The sequence below is a fragment of the Nerophis ophidion genome, linkage group LG18, assembly GCF_033978795.1.
Source record: "Nerophis ophidion isolate RoL-2023_Sa linkage group LG18, RoL_Noph_v1.0, whole genome shotgun sequence".
Lineage (NCBI taxonomy): Eukaryota > Metazoa > Chordata > Actinopteri > Syngnathiformes > Syngnathidae > Nerophis > Nerophis ophidion.
The window spans coordinates 20,918,378-20,936,672 of record NC_084628.1 but is presented as its reverse complement, the minus strand read 5'-3'; the positions used below and the strand labels follow the sequence as shown (position 1 = coordinate 20,936,672).

Below are 18,295 nucleotides of genomic sequence, written 5' to 3'. Positions count from 1 at the left end.
GATAACAGTCTGGATGGTTCGCTTCCCCTTTTGTCTGAATGACACGATGTCGAATATTTCCAAAAACTATTTGAAATGTGGACTCGTCAGATCACAGAACACTTTTCGACTTTGCATCAGTCCATTTTAGATGATCTTGGGCCCAGAGAAGCCGGCGGCGTTCCTGTATGTTGTTGATAAATGGCTTTCGCTTTGCATAGTATAGCTTTAACTTGCACTTACAGAAGTAGCGACGAACTGTATTTAGTAACAGTGGTTTTCTGAAGTGTTCCTGAGCCAATGTGGTGATATCCTTTAGAGAGTGATGTCGGTTTTCGATACAGTGCCGTCTGAGGGATCAAAGGTCACGTTGATTCAATGTTGGTTTCCGGCCATGCCGCATACGTGGAGTGATTTCTCCAGATTCTCTGAACCTTTTGATGAAGTTATGGACCGTAGATGTTGAAATCCCTAAATTTCTTGCAATTGCACTTTGAGAAACGTTCTCAAACTGTTTGACTATTTGCTCACGCAGTTGTGGACACAGGGGTGTGGCTTGCCCCATCCTTTTTTGTGAAAGACTGAGCGTTTTTTGGGAAGCGGTTTTTATACCCAATCATGGCCCCCACCTGTTCCCAATCAGCCTGCTCACCTGTGGGATGTTCCAAATAAGTGTTTGATGAGCATTCCTCAACTTTATCAGTATTTATTGCCACCTTTCCCAACACGTGTTGCTAGCATCAAATTCTAAAGTTAATGATTATTTGCAAAATAAAATGTTTATCAGTTTGAACATCAAATATGTTGTCTTTGTTGCATATTCAACTGAATATGGGTTGAAAATGGTTTGCATATCATTGTATTCCGTTTATATTTACATCTAACAATTTCCCAAATCATATGGAAATGGGGTTTGTAATAGGAAGGGCTTTATTGCACTCATAAAGCCTCTAAAAACATCCAATAACTGCCAACAATACTTTATATACATGTAATGACCTGCATATTAACAAAGTATTCGCGACATTATTATTGTAAGAGCTAATGCAGAGTAACTACTTTTAGTAACACTGCATTGATCACCTTGTAAGGTACTGTAACTTATGCTGCTATTGACATACTGAGCTGTTGCTGCTGCATCGCCTCTGAGTTGGTAAAAGTTCATACTAGATTGTAAATCATGCCTTTAACCAGTACATTAGGAGGTTAGGAGGCCATAAACTGAGAATTTGGTCAACTTTGACATTTAATTTACACCCAGAAGACAAGATAAAATGCTTCTTTGCTCCCAGCAGTTGTTTATACCTGAAGATGAATATGATGATCATTTAAACAGAAAATATATAAACATCTCAATGAAAGCAGACATGGTACAGTAAGGGATTATTTTATAATGTTCGTAGTTGGTAGTCACTGTAGTTGGATCTGCTTATGACTCAGCTTCTAAAACGCGTTGCTCAGATTTTTAGATGTGTTTTAAGAGAGCTGTACAAGCGCAATGGATGACTCCCAGTAGATTAGCTACTAGCCACCTGGAACTTTCCGTATATCCAAAATTAGAATGTGTGAAAAAAGAAAATCTTAAGTGTTCTTGTCTTACATAGGGATTGTGAATGATAGGCAAAATTAAAAACAAAAGTTCACTTCCACTTTTATGTAAAAAAAAATAAAATAATAAAAGCCCTGAGTGTGTCGTTTCAGGACACCCTAGTGGCCACAGCTTGAAAGTATATTTACAATGACTCCTCTCCTCAGCAGGACGAAGACAAGCCAATACGTAACTTCCTGGACGACCCATGGCGTTCTGGCCCGACTCCGGACACAGACCGCAAGGAAGGCAGCAGGAGACATGTGCGAAATTGGGGTGGGCTGGACTTTGACAACGTGAAGACCGGAGCTGACATGGAGAAAGAATGGATCGTATGTGACATCGCCGGCACACAGATGTTTGACTTCCTGCCCTAGCAGGCTTACTCACCCCTGCTGTGATTCTGCAGAGTCGGCGGCCTTTCCCGAGAGGCTCCGCGGACATGACCATGTCCATGACGGGCCGCGAGCGAGCCGAATACTTGCGCTGGAAGAAGGAGCGCGAGCAGATTGACGAGGAGCGTCTGGCTCGCCATCGCAACGCCACCGGCCAGTGGAGACGAGAGTGGGACGCACAGAAGACCGAGGGCATGTAAGAACGCGGCTTGCTGGCACCTACTAGTATGACATCTATGTTTGGGCTCAAAAGAGAAACTTACCAATTTATTGACAGGTTCAAAGAGGACGCACAAATGGCGGCAGAGGGCGTCATGGCAGAGCAGGGCAGCAGGAGAGGTGAGTGTTGTTGCCATGGTAACGCAAGAGCCAAAGTATAGGGACACGATTCATACCTTTTTTTTTTCCTTTTTTTTACTAACTATGGCTGTATTAACGATATCAATACATATCGCATCGATATCAATAAAAAATGCGTTAAATTAAATGTTTGATTTGGGTCAAAAGAAACCCTAAGTTCATGAACTTTGTTGCTAGGTTACTTTCCTGGTAACTTAGCAAAATGGGAAGTGATTACTGAGGAATGGGAGGGACACGCTAACAGCCAATCAAGTAACAATATCAAATTTGGTTATGCCATCTTCCTGTCTAGCTGTTGATTCTCTGCATTGAGTGAGAAGAGAAAGTAAAGATGAGTGCTACAGAGAGCGAAGAAGTTATATCGATGAAACAGGAACAGTCACATCGACATTATGGGAATTTTTGGGATGTTTTTAAAACGGGCCGTAGTCCTTAGCCACGCCACCCTCTTTCCTTTTCAACCCTTTTCTGTTCCTTATTCAGGTGTACGGAAACACCAGGTAGGCCTAAAGTGCAGTAATCAGACATGTGATTTTTACGTCTATAGTCAGAAATCCGTCTTTTTTATCTCTGTAAAAATATAGAAAAATATTTTCTGTTTTTCGTAGTTTTTGCCGACCTACAATGTGTGTTAAAAGTTTGATCCATCTCTTTGCCATACCTGCCGACAACTAAGTATTTTCCTGTTATGAGTACGGTTTTTGATAATCTATCGGCTGCAGTGGTAAAAACTAGGGTTTTCCATTAAAAATGATTAACGTCAATGTTGAAGCTATGTAGCGAAGCAACTGCATGATGACAAAATATACGGGAAAAGGAACAAGTGTTAGAAAATGAATGGATGGCTGGACATCAATGATGATTGGTTGGTTTTCATATAAGAAAATCCATGATTGGTTGGCTGGTTTACTATGATGAGTCACAATTGGTTAAGGTTAGGGAAAAACATAACGGACAGGCCAATCAAAGGCAACATAGGGCGGGTGATCAAACCGGGAAGGGAAATCACTACAGACGAGCCTATCCCAAAGGATGACGAGAGAGTCGGAGAAGAGAAAATGGAATATTCAAGTGGGCGATTTATATTAGAAAAAAAAAAAAAACTAGTGGAAGATGGCAGGGGATTCTCATTCTTAGATTTTTATTTTAGTAATGTAGACAACGTCCAGGGAACCCACAACGCGTCTACTTAGCCACATTTGGACAAATGTATGTGTCTGGATAAAACAATGCTCAAAACATAAATATTACTTGTTTACAATGTAAGCCCAAATCAAAACTGTTCATGACATGGAAGACGTGAAATACACATTTAAGAACACACATGATTGTGGCAGACGTGATGACTTTTGCTACAGTATAGCCTGTCTGAATGCAAAATTTTATTTTAAAACAAAACATTAGCTGACATTTTGTTCACTATCAGTTTGCCAACCCATGTTGTTCTTGTGGATTTAAACACAAGTTGTAATAACTGTAGTGACTAAATAAGAAGTAGTATACAGTAGTGACTGAAACAGACATAGTGATTAATTTGGTTGAAGGGGTATGTATTTATGTAAACTCTGTTGATAATTTTTAAATTCTTTAAACACTAAAACCTCTTTCAATGGTGCTTTTTTGTGCTAATTTCTGCATGTTCAAATGCTGAAAAACCAGGAGCTTTGGGGGAGGAGGTTGGGGTTTCCCCCCTTGTCTCCCCACCCTGGACCTGGCTGAGAACCTGCGGCCCTCGGAACGCCGGCTTATTTCCTGTCTTTTTCATTAAGTTCAAATCACATGCCTGAGTAATGTATAAATAAAAAATATAACAAATGTGCCACTTTAAAATAATAATAATTTGGTCCACTAATTTTAAAATAGTAATTACTGCATAACAAATTCATTTCCATATTTGAATACAAATAACAGACCAAATTAAATGTTGCTACAGTAACACCCTAGCACTGAACCTACAAAAAATAGTTACTCCCAGGATTCTCTGTTTACATTTTGTTACACTTTATTAAGCATTCCTTACATACCATTTTTACACTTTAATTTTAAGAAGTTATTGTTTAGTGTTCAATATGATTTTAGAATGGTTTACATTGATTTATTTTCAATGGTTGTTTGGACATTTCCCTTCTGCTTTGGCAGCTAAGGGGCTTATAATCAATCAACATTTTAAATAAAGATCTTTACATTTAATATATTTTTCCCCGTTTCCTTATTTTTGAAAGGTCATGAAAATTATCAATATTTATTGATATAAAGCACTAATATTGTGATTCAGTTTTCAGCCATATAGACCAACCCTAATGTGGAGTATTGCAGGACATGCTGATCAAGAGGTTCGTTAAACTCGTTAGCTAAGTGCTGGGTGTGTTTCCCTGGGGGGGCAAGGGTCTATATACTCAGGGTCCATATGGCCTTTTTTTAATTTCAGCAGAGAAAGAAAAAAATAACTCAGCAGCCTCAGATGTTTTATGTACAGCTACTATTATTAGCTTTAACGTGTGTATTGTCAATTTCCCACAATGCATCCCTCCTTACTGGGTTGTGTTGCGTTTGCCAGGGAAGGTGATGTCATATCCCCTGTGAACACGGTGCTGAGTGTGGCTTTGTATGTCCTCTCTGCAGCCCGGGGGCGTAACTTGCGCGCCGATCCTTGGGGCAGAGCGCCAGGTTGGACCGGAGTGCGGATGTTCTCTCTCTCTCTCTCTCTCTCTCTCTCTCTCTCTCTCTCACACTTTCTCTCTCACTCGCTGTGTGTGTGTTGCATCCATTTATCCATGTGCTTGTGTGACTCTTTTCCATTGAAGCTAATTTGCATTCGAGTCAGTTTGTGGCTGCTTCCTTGTGTCGTACGCTTGCATCAGATGACGCAACTCGCTTGGTTTGAATTTGTTGTTGTTGGGACGGCGTGGCGCAGTGAGAGAGTGGCCGTGCGCAACCCGAGGGTCCCTGTTTCAATACCCACCTAGTACCAACCTCGTCACGTCCGTTGTGTCCTGAGCAAGACACATCACCCTTGCTCCTGATGGATGCTGGTTAGCGCCTTGCATAGCAGCTCCCTCCATCAGTGTGTGAATGTGTGTGTGAATGGGTAAATGTGGAAGTAGTGTCAAAGCGCTTTGAGTACCTTGAAGGTAGAAAAGCGCTATACAAGTACAACCCATTTATCATTTTACCCTCCAACCAGCATGGGGCAGCGCATCACCAGAATGTTCCCGGTGATCTTTTCAACTCGGCAGCCAGAATGCAAATGGAGACACTCGTTATCTTTATAATGACAATCTTAATGTTCCTCCTTCACGTGACGTTGACTCCCTGATTCCTTGTGAGGAGCAGAGTGGTATTACACAGGAAGATGACAAGTCCAACTGACTTGAGGAAAGATAGCATTTGTGACGTCGTATTACGATTCCGAGGGGTCCGTCAAACACAGGCATACACGCAACCACAGTGTCATCAAGATGTGGATACAATTCAGTGAAACATAGTTGGCATCAGACGTGATGAGTGTGAAGTTGAAAATTATTTTTAGCTGCACTTGACTCCTGCTTTCTGTCCTCGTGCCAGACTAAGTGGAGTCGTTGTGACATTACTCGGTCGGTATGAACGTCTTGATTGGCTGAATGACTCCAGTGTCCTCATCTCCAATCCCTTGTCGCTGATCCCCTTCATTTCTTTTGTGCTTCCTGTGCTCTCTTTTTTGACCTTTTTCTCACCTCGTTCCTCGCTCTCCAAGTTCTTATCCTCTCAGCATGTCCCTGAGGAGCTTTCAGGCCTCTCTTTCTCGTGCTCATCCAAATCCTTTGCTTCTTTCTCGCCGCATAGTCGTCATTCAGCAAGGGTCGCGTTCAGAATTATTAAAGCATGCGGGGTCCTTTTTAATACAATTTCTACATTATAGGGGAACTGTAGTTTTTTTGAATTTTGCCAGTCGTTGTGTAATCATTATGAAAGACATGACGATGAATGTTTTTTTTATTTTTTTTTATGCATTCTAAATATGAAATAAATGTGATCAAAAGTCTGCTTACAGTGGAGCCTATTTGCGACATTCAATTCTGCCAATAGAGCCCTAAAAAACATCAAAACACCTCTTTTAGGGTTTTATATACATGATGTAAGTATATATGTTATGTAGTAACGGGTGCATTTATAACATTTTATATTTGCATATTTTGATCATTTTAAGCATACGCGGCACAATCATTTCAAAAATGCATCGCGACATTTGCTTTTTTTTTTACTCACTGCAGACTTCATTGGAGCTATGAAACATAAGAAAACATCACATTAGAGGCCTACTGAAATGAGATTTTCTTATTTAAACGGGGATAGCAGGTCCATTCTATGTGTCATACTTGATCATTTCGCGATATTGCCATGTTTTTGCTGAAAGGATTTAGTAGAGAACATCCACGATAAAGTTCGCAACTGGAGAAAATCCCTGCCTCAAGCGGACGATGACGTCACGTGTGGGGGCTCATCACATATTCACATTGTTTTTAATGGGAGCCTCCAACAAAAAGTGGTATTCGGATTGAGAAAACGACAAATTCCCCATTAATTTGAGCGAGGATGAAAGATTCGTGTTTGAGGATATTGATAGCGACGGACTAGAAAAAAAAAAAAACAATTACAAAAAAAAACGCAATTGCTTTGCATTGAGACGGATTCATGTTTTTTGGGAGATTTACTTGGCTAATTCTGGGAAACCCCTTATCTTTCTATTGTGTTGCTAGTGTTTTAGTGAGTTTAACAGTACCTGATAGTCGGAAGTGTACGTCTACGGCCGGGTGTTGACGTGCAGTGTCTCAGGGAAGTCGACGGCAGCTATACGGGAGGCGCACGATCAGCTGATATCCGGTAAGTGGCGACTTTTTAACTATAATTTTCTCACCGAAACCTGCTGGTTGACAAGTGGTCGGGATCCATGTCCGCTGTGATCCATAGGGAAGTTTCAACTCCGTGAATATTAAACAAGGAATCACCGTGTGTTTGTGTGGCTAAAGGCTAAAGCTTCTCAACTCCATCTTGCTACTTTGACTTCTCCAATATTAATTGAACAAATTGCAAAGATTCAGCCACACAGATGTCCAAAAAATTGTATAATTATGCCGTTAAAGCAGACGACATTTAGCTGTGTGTTTGCGTAGCGCTCATACTTCCTAAAAACCTGTGACGTCTTGCGTACACGTCATCATTACACGACGTTTTCAAGACGAAACTCCCGGGAAATTTAAAATTGTAATTTAGTAAACTAAAAAGGCCGTATTGGCATGTGTTGCAATGTTAATATTTCATAATTGATGTATAAACTATCAGACTGCTTGGTGGGTAGTAGTGGGTTTCAGTAGGCCTTTAAAATGTTGACTGCTAAGATGTTCATACATTCCCATTTAGATGAAAACTGACTCAATCCTCGCGACGAAACGGGGTTGAGGTGCGGGAGGGACCAAGCATCTTTTTGTGTCGTTGTTGCCAGTTCTGAGTCCTACATGGCTGTAAGTGTACCGACTTGTCAGAGTATGTCCTCAGCCATCTACTTTACAGTTGAGAGGCATGGTTCATGATCTAGAATAAACTTCCAAAGAGCCGAGAAGCGAGGAAACCGCTGACCACATGATGATGTAAATATAGGGACGCACGGTAGTGACCACGTCGCCGCTATAAATACTTTGTCTGCGTTAGCGTTCATAATAATATCCTTAATACTTTTTGAATGGTTATATATTAGATTTTATGGGCGGAATAGAGGCCTTTCTCATTGGCTCCACTGTAGGAAGACTTGTATTTACATTTATTTAATATTTAGAATGCATTAAAAAAAAATCCATCCATCAAGACTTTCGTAATGATTGTGAACGAAACGCAAAATTCCTAAAAAAGTGCAGTTCCCCTTTAAATATGCTAGGAACAATCCAATGTAGGTTAATATATTCTTAGCCAATGTTTCTTAACCATAAGGCTGTCCAATAATATCTGTTTCTCAGCTGTGGTCCGTATGGGCCGCGGCGTTACTCAGTTGTAATACACTTTTCCACCACTTGTGGCAGCAATGATAATATCAAAACAGTTGTGTATAGAGTATGGCTAACTGAATGAGAGGCGCCATGTTTGATACCTAGGACGTGTGGGGCTGTGCTCTGAAGCATGCAAGTGAGTCGTTCTGACGTTCGTTTTCCTGACGATGTAAACCAAAGTAATGAGTTTAAATATATTTATAAATATACACTAGCTCAAAAAGATACAATAGAACATGGTTTAATTTTGTTAAAGTAGTATATAAATAATTTTGGGGCAATTTTGCGGCCATTGTTGATGCACTCCACTGTTATAATAATGCAGTGTTCAGTGACCGGCGACTCTCAAACATGCTTCCTCCAGAGAAATGTATGTCAGAAAATACACAACGACCAAAAATAAACCTATTTCCCTCATTTTGCCAAAATCTTCATTAGCTTTGGACCCACAATTATGAAGAAAATAGGACTTTTGTGTGAAGTAAGTCAACTCTGGTGTAACATCTGCCATGTATTGTTTATAATCACTGCGCTGTATATGCCTGTGCTTACTTTTGCTTTTTTGAATATTTTTCATAGGTTTTGCTGTGGCGAGTCATGGCTTCCTGATGTCATTACCACCATATTACCTTGAATACTGAATTAATTATGTTTTTTACTGCAATATTTAGTCGATTCAATTGGATTATTGGTGACTCATGCAGAAAAGGTGCAATTTTGAAGCAAAGTTTTGTCAGGCAAAGTGTAATAATTCACTGTTACTGGGAGAGAGATATATATCATGTTTCCCATGTGTATGTATGCTTGCTTACATCACACAAGAAACTGTTGTTGTTGGCTCTCCAGCTTCCTGGCGAACCTTCACTTCCCATATTTTTGTCCTTTCTGGTTTGCGGGAAACGTATGGAATTGCTTACCACATTTTTGCTAGTGGCGCATCTCCATGCCGCACTACAGGGCATGTTTACTCTGCCAACACTCTTTAATTAAAAGAAATGTGTTATGAGGAAGTGCCGTGTCGCTTAGCTGCAGCTTCAGACTGGTACGTAACATGGCGCCCTATAGTCACGTGAGTGCTTTTTGACCATTCATTGAAGAGATCGCTTGACACGTGGTTGTCCATACTCTATACATGACTGTATCAAACAATCAGAAGACTGGTTCTTAAGCACAAAAATTATGACTAGCGTGGTGAAGCTGTATTTTCATTTGCACCGCTTACTTTAAGAAAATATTTATTATTAAATTAGTTACAATGTATTTATTTCAGCACTGTGTAATTGTCTGTGAAATCAATGTTCATCAGTTTTTATGAGTCCCTTCCTTTGCAGTATATTTGTATTAGTATTCAGCTTGACCTAAGCCTTGATAATGTTTGTGATTAACATATTCTTTTGTATCATTTGACACGGTTTATCCTGTTAAACTGTAAGTAGCTTAGATATAATTATTGAATACGATTCAAATTAAGGGGGCGGCATGGTGTAGTGGGTAGAGCGGCCGTGCCAGAAACCTGAGGGTTGCAGGTTCGCTTCCTTGTGTCCTTGGGCAGGACACTTCACCCTTGCCCCCGGTGCCGCTCACACTGGTGAATGAATGATGAATGAATGATAGGTGGTGGTCGGAGGGGCCGTAGGCGCAAACTGGCAGCCACGCTTCCGTCAGTCTACCCCAGGGCAGCTGTGGCTACAGATGTAGCTTACCACCACCAGGTGTGAATGAATGATGGGTTCCCACTTCAATGTGAGCGCTTTGAGTATCTAACAATAGAAAAGCGCAATATAAATCTAATCCATTATTATTATTATTATTATAAGAGTAAGATTTCTTATTCAGTGTTAATATTTGAGTGGGGCCCGAGCCCCTCTGTAGTAGGGGCCCAATTTCAAAAAGGTTAAGGCATTTGCAAAGCTATCTGAACAAAATCTCTAGATCTTAGCTGTGTGTAAGGCTGACAAAGTAGGTTAGTGAAATATACATCACAATAATACATTTATTTACATTTTCGCAGTATGCCAAAAGACATTCAAAAAGAATGAGAAAACGGCCAGAGAGCCGCAATTTGGACTGCCTAGCTATAAGTTGTTTCAATGATCTTGTTAGAATGAAAGACTACGGCTGCTCTATTCTGTAATAAAATGAGAATTTTGATTTTCTTGCTTAGAATTGAGGTTTCGATACTCTAGGTCAGGGGTGTCAAACTCATTTTAGCTCAGGAGTCGCATGGAGGAAAATCTGCAAACGGGAGCCAGACTTTTAAAATCATGGCATTAAAACTAAAATATAAAGACAACTTCAGATTGTTTTTTTTTGTCTTACTTAGGCCAAACATAAAACAAACACATTCTGAAAATATTACAATAAAATATTGAAAAAAATACCGGCAGCGGTAAAGTTTAGATCAGGGGTCTCAAACTCAATTTACCTGGAGGCCACTGGATGCAGAAACTGGGTAAGGCTGGGCCGCAAGAAAAAAATTCTTAAAAAAATCTAACATGCACTTTTTAATGAATTCACCTTCTATGAATGGCTTTCCCGCCCTAGCAACATACTTACCAATCCTCACGATTTTTCCGGGAGACTCCTGAATTTCAGTGCACCTACCGACAATCTACCGGTCCAACCATTCTCCCGAATTTTTCCCAATTTTCACCTGGCCAACATTATTAAGATCTGCCGTGACTGCACTGCCTTTAACGTTCTCTAAAACAGTGGTTCTCAGCCTTTTTTTAGTGATGTACCCCCTGTGAACATTTTTTTAAGTTCAATTACCCCCTAATCAGAGGAAAGCATTTTTGGTTAAAAAAAAAAAGATATAAGTAAAATACAGCACTATGTCATCAGTGTCTGATTTATTCAATTGTATAACAGTGCGAAATATGGCTCATTTGTAGTGGTCTCTCTTGAACTATTTGGAAAAAAAAGATAGAAAAATAACTAAAAAACTTGTTGAAAAATAAACAAGTGATTCAATTATAAATAAAGATTTCTACACATAGAAGTAATCATCAACTTAAAGTGCCCTCTTTGGGGATTGTAATAGAGATCCATCTGGATTATAAACATTTTTTCACAAAAAAAGAAATGTTTAACATCAATATTTATGGAACATGTCCACAAAAAGTCTAGCTGTCAACACTGAATGTTGGATTGTTGGATATTTTTTCCACAGTTTATGAACTTACATTCATACTTCATTGAAGTATTATTCAATAAACATATGTGTAAAGGATTTATGAATTGCTGCTGTTTTTTAGAATGTTTTTAATAAAACTCACTTGTCCCTTGGCATACCTTCAGGTCCGCGCACCCCCAAAAGAAGACTACTGCTCCATTACATGTCATCCCGCACGCTTTTATATCACACAACCAATGTGCTGGCTCTGTAACGTGTTGTGTGAGACTTGTGCAGAACAACGTACGTGGCTGCAAGACGTACTTGTTCAACAGCCATACCGGTCACACTGAGGGTGCCGTATAAACAACTTTAACACTGTTACAACTATGCACCACACTGTGAACCCACACCAAACAAGAATGACAAACCCTTTTTAGGAAAATTTCTGCACCTTTTTACAACTTAAACACAGGAGAACAAATACCCAGAACACCTTGCAGGGCTACAATATTCAACACCTCAACCGACGCAAGTAGGGAGGGTGGTGGTGTGGGGGATTGGTGGTAGCAAGGGTGTGTATATTGTAGCCCGGAAGAGTTAGGTCTGCATGGGATTCTGGGTAATTGTTCTGATGTGTTTATGTTGGGTTGCCATGCAGATGTTCTCCCAAAATGTGTTTGTCATTTTTGTTTGGTGTGGGTTCACAGTCTGGCACATATTTGTAGAAGTGTTAAAAGTTTTTTTTAAGGCCACCCTTAGCGTCACGTGTGTAGCTGTGTCTGGTCATGTGTGTCTCACATGGCCAGATGCAACATACAACTGGGCTTGCACGCTCTCAGTTCAGGATGTAGGGGGCGCTAAAGGCAGTGCCATTATGGCACTCCCTGAATATTGTTGATCTGTTAAAAATTGACAGGGGCTTCAAGAGAATAGGTGCCCTGAAATTCAGGGGTCTCCCGGGAAAATTGGGGTTGTTGGCATGCATGACCTATCAAGCGCCGTTCATATTAAACTCGCGGGCTGCACCAACATTAAGGTGTCATATCAAAGCGCGGGCCGCATAATAACGTCTCACGGGCCGCATGTTTGAGACCCCTGGTTTAGATCCATGAAGGAAAGAAGAAAGTAAATGAATGTTTATAACTCAAAACAATTTACATATGCGTAAACATTTGTTTTCTTTTGTATTATTATATATTTTTTTAAGAATTAAGTAACGTTTATGAAAACCTTTTTTCCAAAACACAATACAGAATGTGACATATAACAGGATAATGCATACATTTATCATTTGTTCTCAAAACGGTTACAAAAAAGTGGGACCCCAAAAATTTACTGTGGGGCCCCATTTTTATGGCAGAGACCCCATTTTGAAAATTCCTAGCACCAACACTGATGGAGTATTGGTGCATGTAAAACAGCAGCAGGCGACTGAGGCCTTCGAGCCGCTTCTAATACTAATCAAGTATCATTTCGGGGGGCATAGGTAATTCTTTCGCGGGCCTTGACTTCGACACCCCTGCTCGCTGTAAACAATGGTTAGTTCACACACACAGCATACACATACACACATGTTCTGAGCCACATGCTTGTGGCTTGTCTACTTTGAAGTTCATTAAACTTTTCGTCCATACATTTTTTTATTATTGCTCCTGCAATTTTTCCACAAATTTAAATGTATTTAATACACATAACCCTTGATAGAAACGGTAATGGCATGAAAAGAAAAACATAAATACATAATTACACTGTATTATATTAATGTTAGCATTTATGCTAGTTTGCGAATAGCGATATAGTTGCCAGCTAGCTGATAGTGGTGCTATACTGTATTTTTGTTAATATTGCACAATAACAAGGTACCTTTCGGACCAGTTTAATGTAAAACACAATTTTATACAGGATATATAAGTCAGGGGTGCACAAAAATACATTCACATCCGAATCGCGATTCGTGTTCAAATCGATTCATAATTTTCAGAAATTGATCATTTAAAAAAAAAAGTCTGATATAAGAATCAATTTTTTAAACAATGTTTTTAGGCCATTTCTATGCAACCAGAAGGAGTTGTTGTAACCTGTAACCTCTTTTAAAAAGTTTCATTAAAATTGTTATACTAAGTAATACATTGCGGGAATCTTTTTAAATTAAGAATTGGTTCTGAATCAAATCGTCACCCCAGAAATTGACTCGAATTGTTAGGTGCCCCAAAATTCACATCCCTAATATAAGTCGAGGATCCTTCCTGCATCGCTCCGTCAGTTTGGGGACACGCTCGCTCGCTCACCAGGGAAGTGGAGCCAAGTCGCACTGGGTTGCGAGGCTTTCTTGGAGACGGGGACAGGACAATGTGAGTCCTCGCAAAACCTTGCAGCATTTGTTTGTGACAGTTTTTTACATAAATGTTCTTTAAAATGTCACCATTGAGAAACTCGATGACATGATGGCGTGAATCGAGATTGCATTTTTCTTTTTCCTACGCAGGCCCTAATTTAAACTTGCCATAGTTGCTAATTTGATGCAAATTGTGTGATTGTCGGGCTTCACGGTGGCAGAGGGGTTAGTGCGTCTGCCTCACAATACGAAGTTCCAGCAGTCCTGGGTTCAAATCCGGGCTCGGGATCTTTCTGTGTGGAGTTTGCGTGTTCTCCCCGTGAATGCGTGGGTTCCCTCCGGGTACTCCGGCTTCCTCCCACTTCCAAAAGACATGCACCTGGGGATAGGTTGATTGGCAACACTAAATTGGCCGTAGTGTGTGAATGTGAGTGTGAATGTTGTCTGTCTATCTTTGTTGGGCCTGTGATGAGGTGGCGACTTGTCCAGGGTGTACCCCGCCTTCCGCCCGATTGTAGCTGAAATAGGCGCCAGCGCCCCCCGCGACCCCAAAAGGGAATAAGCGGTAGAAAATGGATGGATGGATGGATGGATGTGTGATTGTCTTCACACTGATTGATGCTCAGGCACTTTAAATCTTCAGCATGGTTGTTAAATGCATGCATACGCCACTGGTTGCATGGCACCGTCTATGTATTTATTTATACGTGCTTCACATTTACTACTGGCATCAATGTGTCCTCCAGATGATGGCAAGCGACCCCCTAAATCGTCCACGTTTGGAGACTTCCTGTCCCAGGGCAGGTCGCAGGGACCACGGGGAGAACGGAACCAAAGAAGAGGACAGAAGCCCAGTTACAGGTACAACACGACTTTAGACTTGATTGTAATGATAGCATTCATGTCATTTCCCTATATGGTGATTGTTGACTTAACACTTTAGTAGAGGTTCAGCACTGAAGTCAACTCATAATATTTTTCTAAAAGTTCGTTTTGGCATGATTTTATTGGGGCATTGATAGGTGGACGTTGACCAGTTATGGCAGGGCTGCCCAAGCTTTTGCCACTGAGAGCCACAGACTGACAAATCAAAGTATGCTCGTGCCATTTTGGTAGTTTTCACCTACAAAACCAATACAAGATATCGATTTTTTCCAAATCCAAAGAACTAGAAATTGCGAGCTTTGGTAAATGTAATTTTGAATGCTGAATAGCCACAGCCAAACTCAAATGCTGACATTAATTTCAAATAGTTTCAAATAGTAATAGGCCAAATAGTTTCAGGTAACAGAAAAGATAAGCAAATTGAGGTTAAAGTTAAAGTACCAATGATTGTCACGCACACACTAGGTGTGGTGAAATTTGTCCTCTGCATTTAACCCATCCCCTTGATCACCCCCTGGGAGGTGAGGAGAGCAGTGGGCACCAGCGGTACCGCGCTTGGGAATCATTTATGGTGATTTAAACCCCAATTCCAACCCTTGATGCTGAGTGCCAAGCAGGGAGGCAATGGATCCCATTTTTTTAGAGTCTTTGGTATGACTCGGCCGAGGTTTGAACTCCCAACCTACTGATCTCAGGGCAGACATTCTAAACCAGGGGCGCTCACACTTTTTCTGCAGGCGAGCTACTTTTCAATTGACCAAGTCGAGGAGATCTACCTCATTCCTATTTATAATTTATATTTATTTATTTATGAAAGAGACATTTTTGTTAACAAGTTAATGGTGTTTAATGATAATACAAGCATGTTTAACACACATAGATTCCTTTCTTTCATGAAGACAAGAATATAAGTTGGTGTATTTGATTCTGATGACTTGCATTGATTGGAATTAGACAGTGGTGCTGATAACGTCCGCATTTTCAAATGGAGGAAAAAAAAAGTTCTCCTTTCTGTCCAATACCACATGAAAGTGGTTGGATTTGGCATCTCATTTGTCCAACTTGCATACTCGTTTTTAAACACTTTGTTATGAGAGTAGCATATGTGTGTGGCCCTTTAATGTCTGGCAGCAGGTGAGTGACGTCAGTGAGTGTGCGGGTGGGCAAGCAAGTGAGAAAGCAGTCGCTGAGGGCGGGGGAGAAATACATTGGCATCAAACACGCTAGCTTTCTGAGACTCTTATTTTGTTAGCACAGGCAGGATGAAACAGGTCAATCAATCAATCAATCAATGTTTTCTTATATAGCCCTAAATCACTAGTGTCTCAAAGGGCTGCACAAACCACCACGACATCCTCGGTAGGCCCACATAAGGGCAAGGAAAACTCACACCCAGTGGGACATTGGTGACAATAATGACCCAGTGGGGCGTCGGTGACAATGATGACTATGAGAACCTTAGAGAGGAGGAAAGCAATGGATGTCGAGCGGATCTAACATGATACTGTGAAAGTTCAATCCACAATGGATACAACACAGTCGCGAGAGTCCAGTCCAAAGAGGATCCAAGACACAGCAGCGAGAGTCCCGTTCACAGCGGAGCCAGCAGGAAACCATCCCAAGCGTAGGCGGACCAGCAGCGCAGAGATGTCCCCAGCCGATACACAGGCGAGCAGTACATGGCCACCGGATCGGACCGGACCCCCTCCACACGGGAGAGTGGGACATAGAAGAAAAAGAAAAGAAACGGCAGATCAACTGGTCTAAAAAGGGAGTCTATTTAAAGGCTAGAGTATACAAATGAGTTTTAAGGTGAGACTTAAATGCTTCTACTGAGGTGGCATCGCGAACTGTTACCGGGAGGGTATTCCAGAGTACTGGAGCCCGAACGGAAAATGCTCTATAGCCCGCAGACTTTTTTTGGGCTTTGGGAATCACTAATAAGCCGGAGTCCTTTGAACGCAGATTTCTTGCCGGGACATATGGTACAATACAATCGGCAAGATAAGATGGAGCTAGACCGTGTAGTATTTTATACGTAAGTAGTAAAACCTTAAAGTCACATCTTAAGTGCACAGGAAGCCAGTGCAGGTGAGCCAGTACAGGCGTAATGTGATCAAACTTTCTTGTTCTTGTCAAAAGTCTAGCAGCCGCATTTTGTACCAACTGTAATCTTTTAATGCTAGACATGGGGAGACCCGAAAATAATACGTTACAGTAGTCGAGGCGAGACGTAACAAACGCATGGATAATGATCTCAGCGTCTTTAGTGGACAGAATGGAGCGAATTTTAGCAATGTTACGGAGATGAAAGAAGGCCGTTTTAGTAACGCTTTTAATGTGTGCCTCAAAGGAGAGAGTTGGGTCGAAGATAATACCCAGATTCTTTACCGTGTCGCCTTGTTTAATTGTTTGGTTGTCAAATGTTAGAGTTGTATTATTAAATAGAGTTCGGTGTCTAGCAGGACCGATAATCAGCATTTCCGTTTTTTGGGCGTTGAGTTGCAAAAAGTTAGCGGACATCCATTGTTTAATTTCATTAAGACACGCCTCCAGCTGACTACAATCCGGCGTGTTGGTCAGCTTTAGGGGCATGTAGAGTTGGGTGTCATCAGCATAACAGTGAAAGCTAATACCGTATTTGCGTATGATGTCACCTAGCGGCAGCATGTAGATGCTGAAGAGTGCAGGGCCAAGGACCGAACCCTGGGGAACTCCACACGTTACCTTAACGTAGTCCGAGGTCACATTGTTATGGGAGACACACTGCATCCTATCAGTAAGATAAGAGTTAAACCAAGACAGGGCTAAGTCTGACATACCAATTCGTGTTTTGATACGTTCTAATAAAATATTATGATCGACGGTATCGAAAGCAGCGCTAAGATCGAGGAGCAGCAACATAGATGACGCATCAGAATCCATCGTTAGCAATAGATCATTAGTCATTTTTGCGAGGGCTGTCTCCGTGGAGTGATTTGCCCTGAAACCGGATTGAAAGGTTTCACATAGATTGTTAGACGCTAAGTGTTCATTTAACTGCTCCGCAACAATTTTTTCAAGGATTTTTGAAATAAAGGGAAGGTGAGACACCGGTCGGTAATTTACCATGAGGTCAGGATCGAGGTTAGGTCTTTTAAGAAGAGGATGAATAACCGCTTTTTTGAATGCTAGGGGAACTGTGCCCGAGGAGAGTGATAAGTTTATAATATTTAGCACTGATGGACCTAATAATACAAAAAATTCCTTGATCAGTTTCCCAGGAAGAGGGTCAAGTAAACATGTTGTCTGTTTTATTCCATTTACACGTTGTAACAATTCCTCTAATGTTATTTCCTCAAAACTAGAGAAACTATTTTGGAGGGCAGTATCCGCCGTATATACAATCGTGTCAGTGTTAATAGAACTCCGTTGTAGCTGGGACGCATTGTCTTTAATCTCCTTTCTAATGACTTCAATTTTCTTACTAAAGAATTGCATAAAGTCATCAGCTGAGTGGGTTGAGCTACTGGAAGGAGTCCCTTGTTGGGTTAGCGATGCTACCGTACTAAACAAAAATTTAGGATCGTTTTTATTACGGTGGATGAGATTTGAGTAATAATTAGCTTTAGCTAAGGT

General features: G+C 40.9%; 1 protein-coding gene across 5 annotated transcripts in view; it reads left to right on the top strand.

Moving 5' to 3' along the window:
• ccdc9 (coiled-coil domain containing 9) overlaps positions 1-18,295 on the top strand; it is a 44,216-nt gene that overhangs the window by 10,170 nt on the left and 15,751 nt on the right. For 3 of the 5 annotated variants that reach the window (XM_061877559.1, XM_061877562.1, XM_061877558.1), the window contains exons 7-11: positions 1,735-1,899; positions 1,977-2,158; positions 2,240-2,301; positions 4,945-4,989; positions 14,539-14,653. In XM_061877559.1, coding sequence (XP_061733543.1) covers positions 1,735-1,899; positions 1,977-2,158; positions 2,240-2,301; positions 4,945-4,989; positions 14,539-14,653 — 569 coding nt within the window. The remainder of the gene's footprint in view (positions 1-1,734; positions 1,900-1,976; positions 2,159-2,239; positions 2,302-4,944; positions 4,990-14,538; positions 14,654-18,295) is intronic. The other 2 variants (XM_061877560.1, XM_061877561.1) reach the window with 2 other exon arrangements.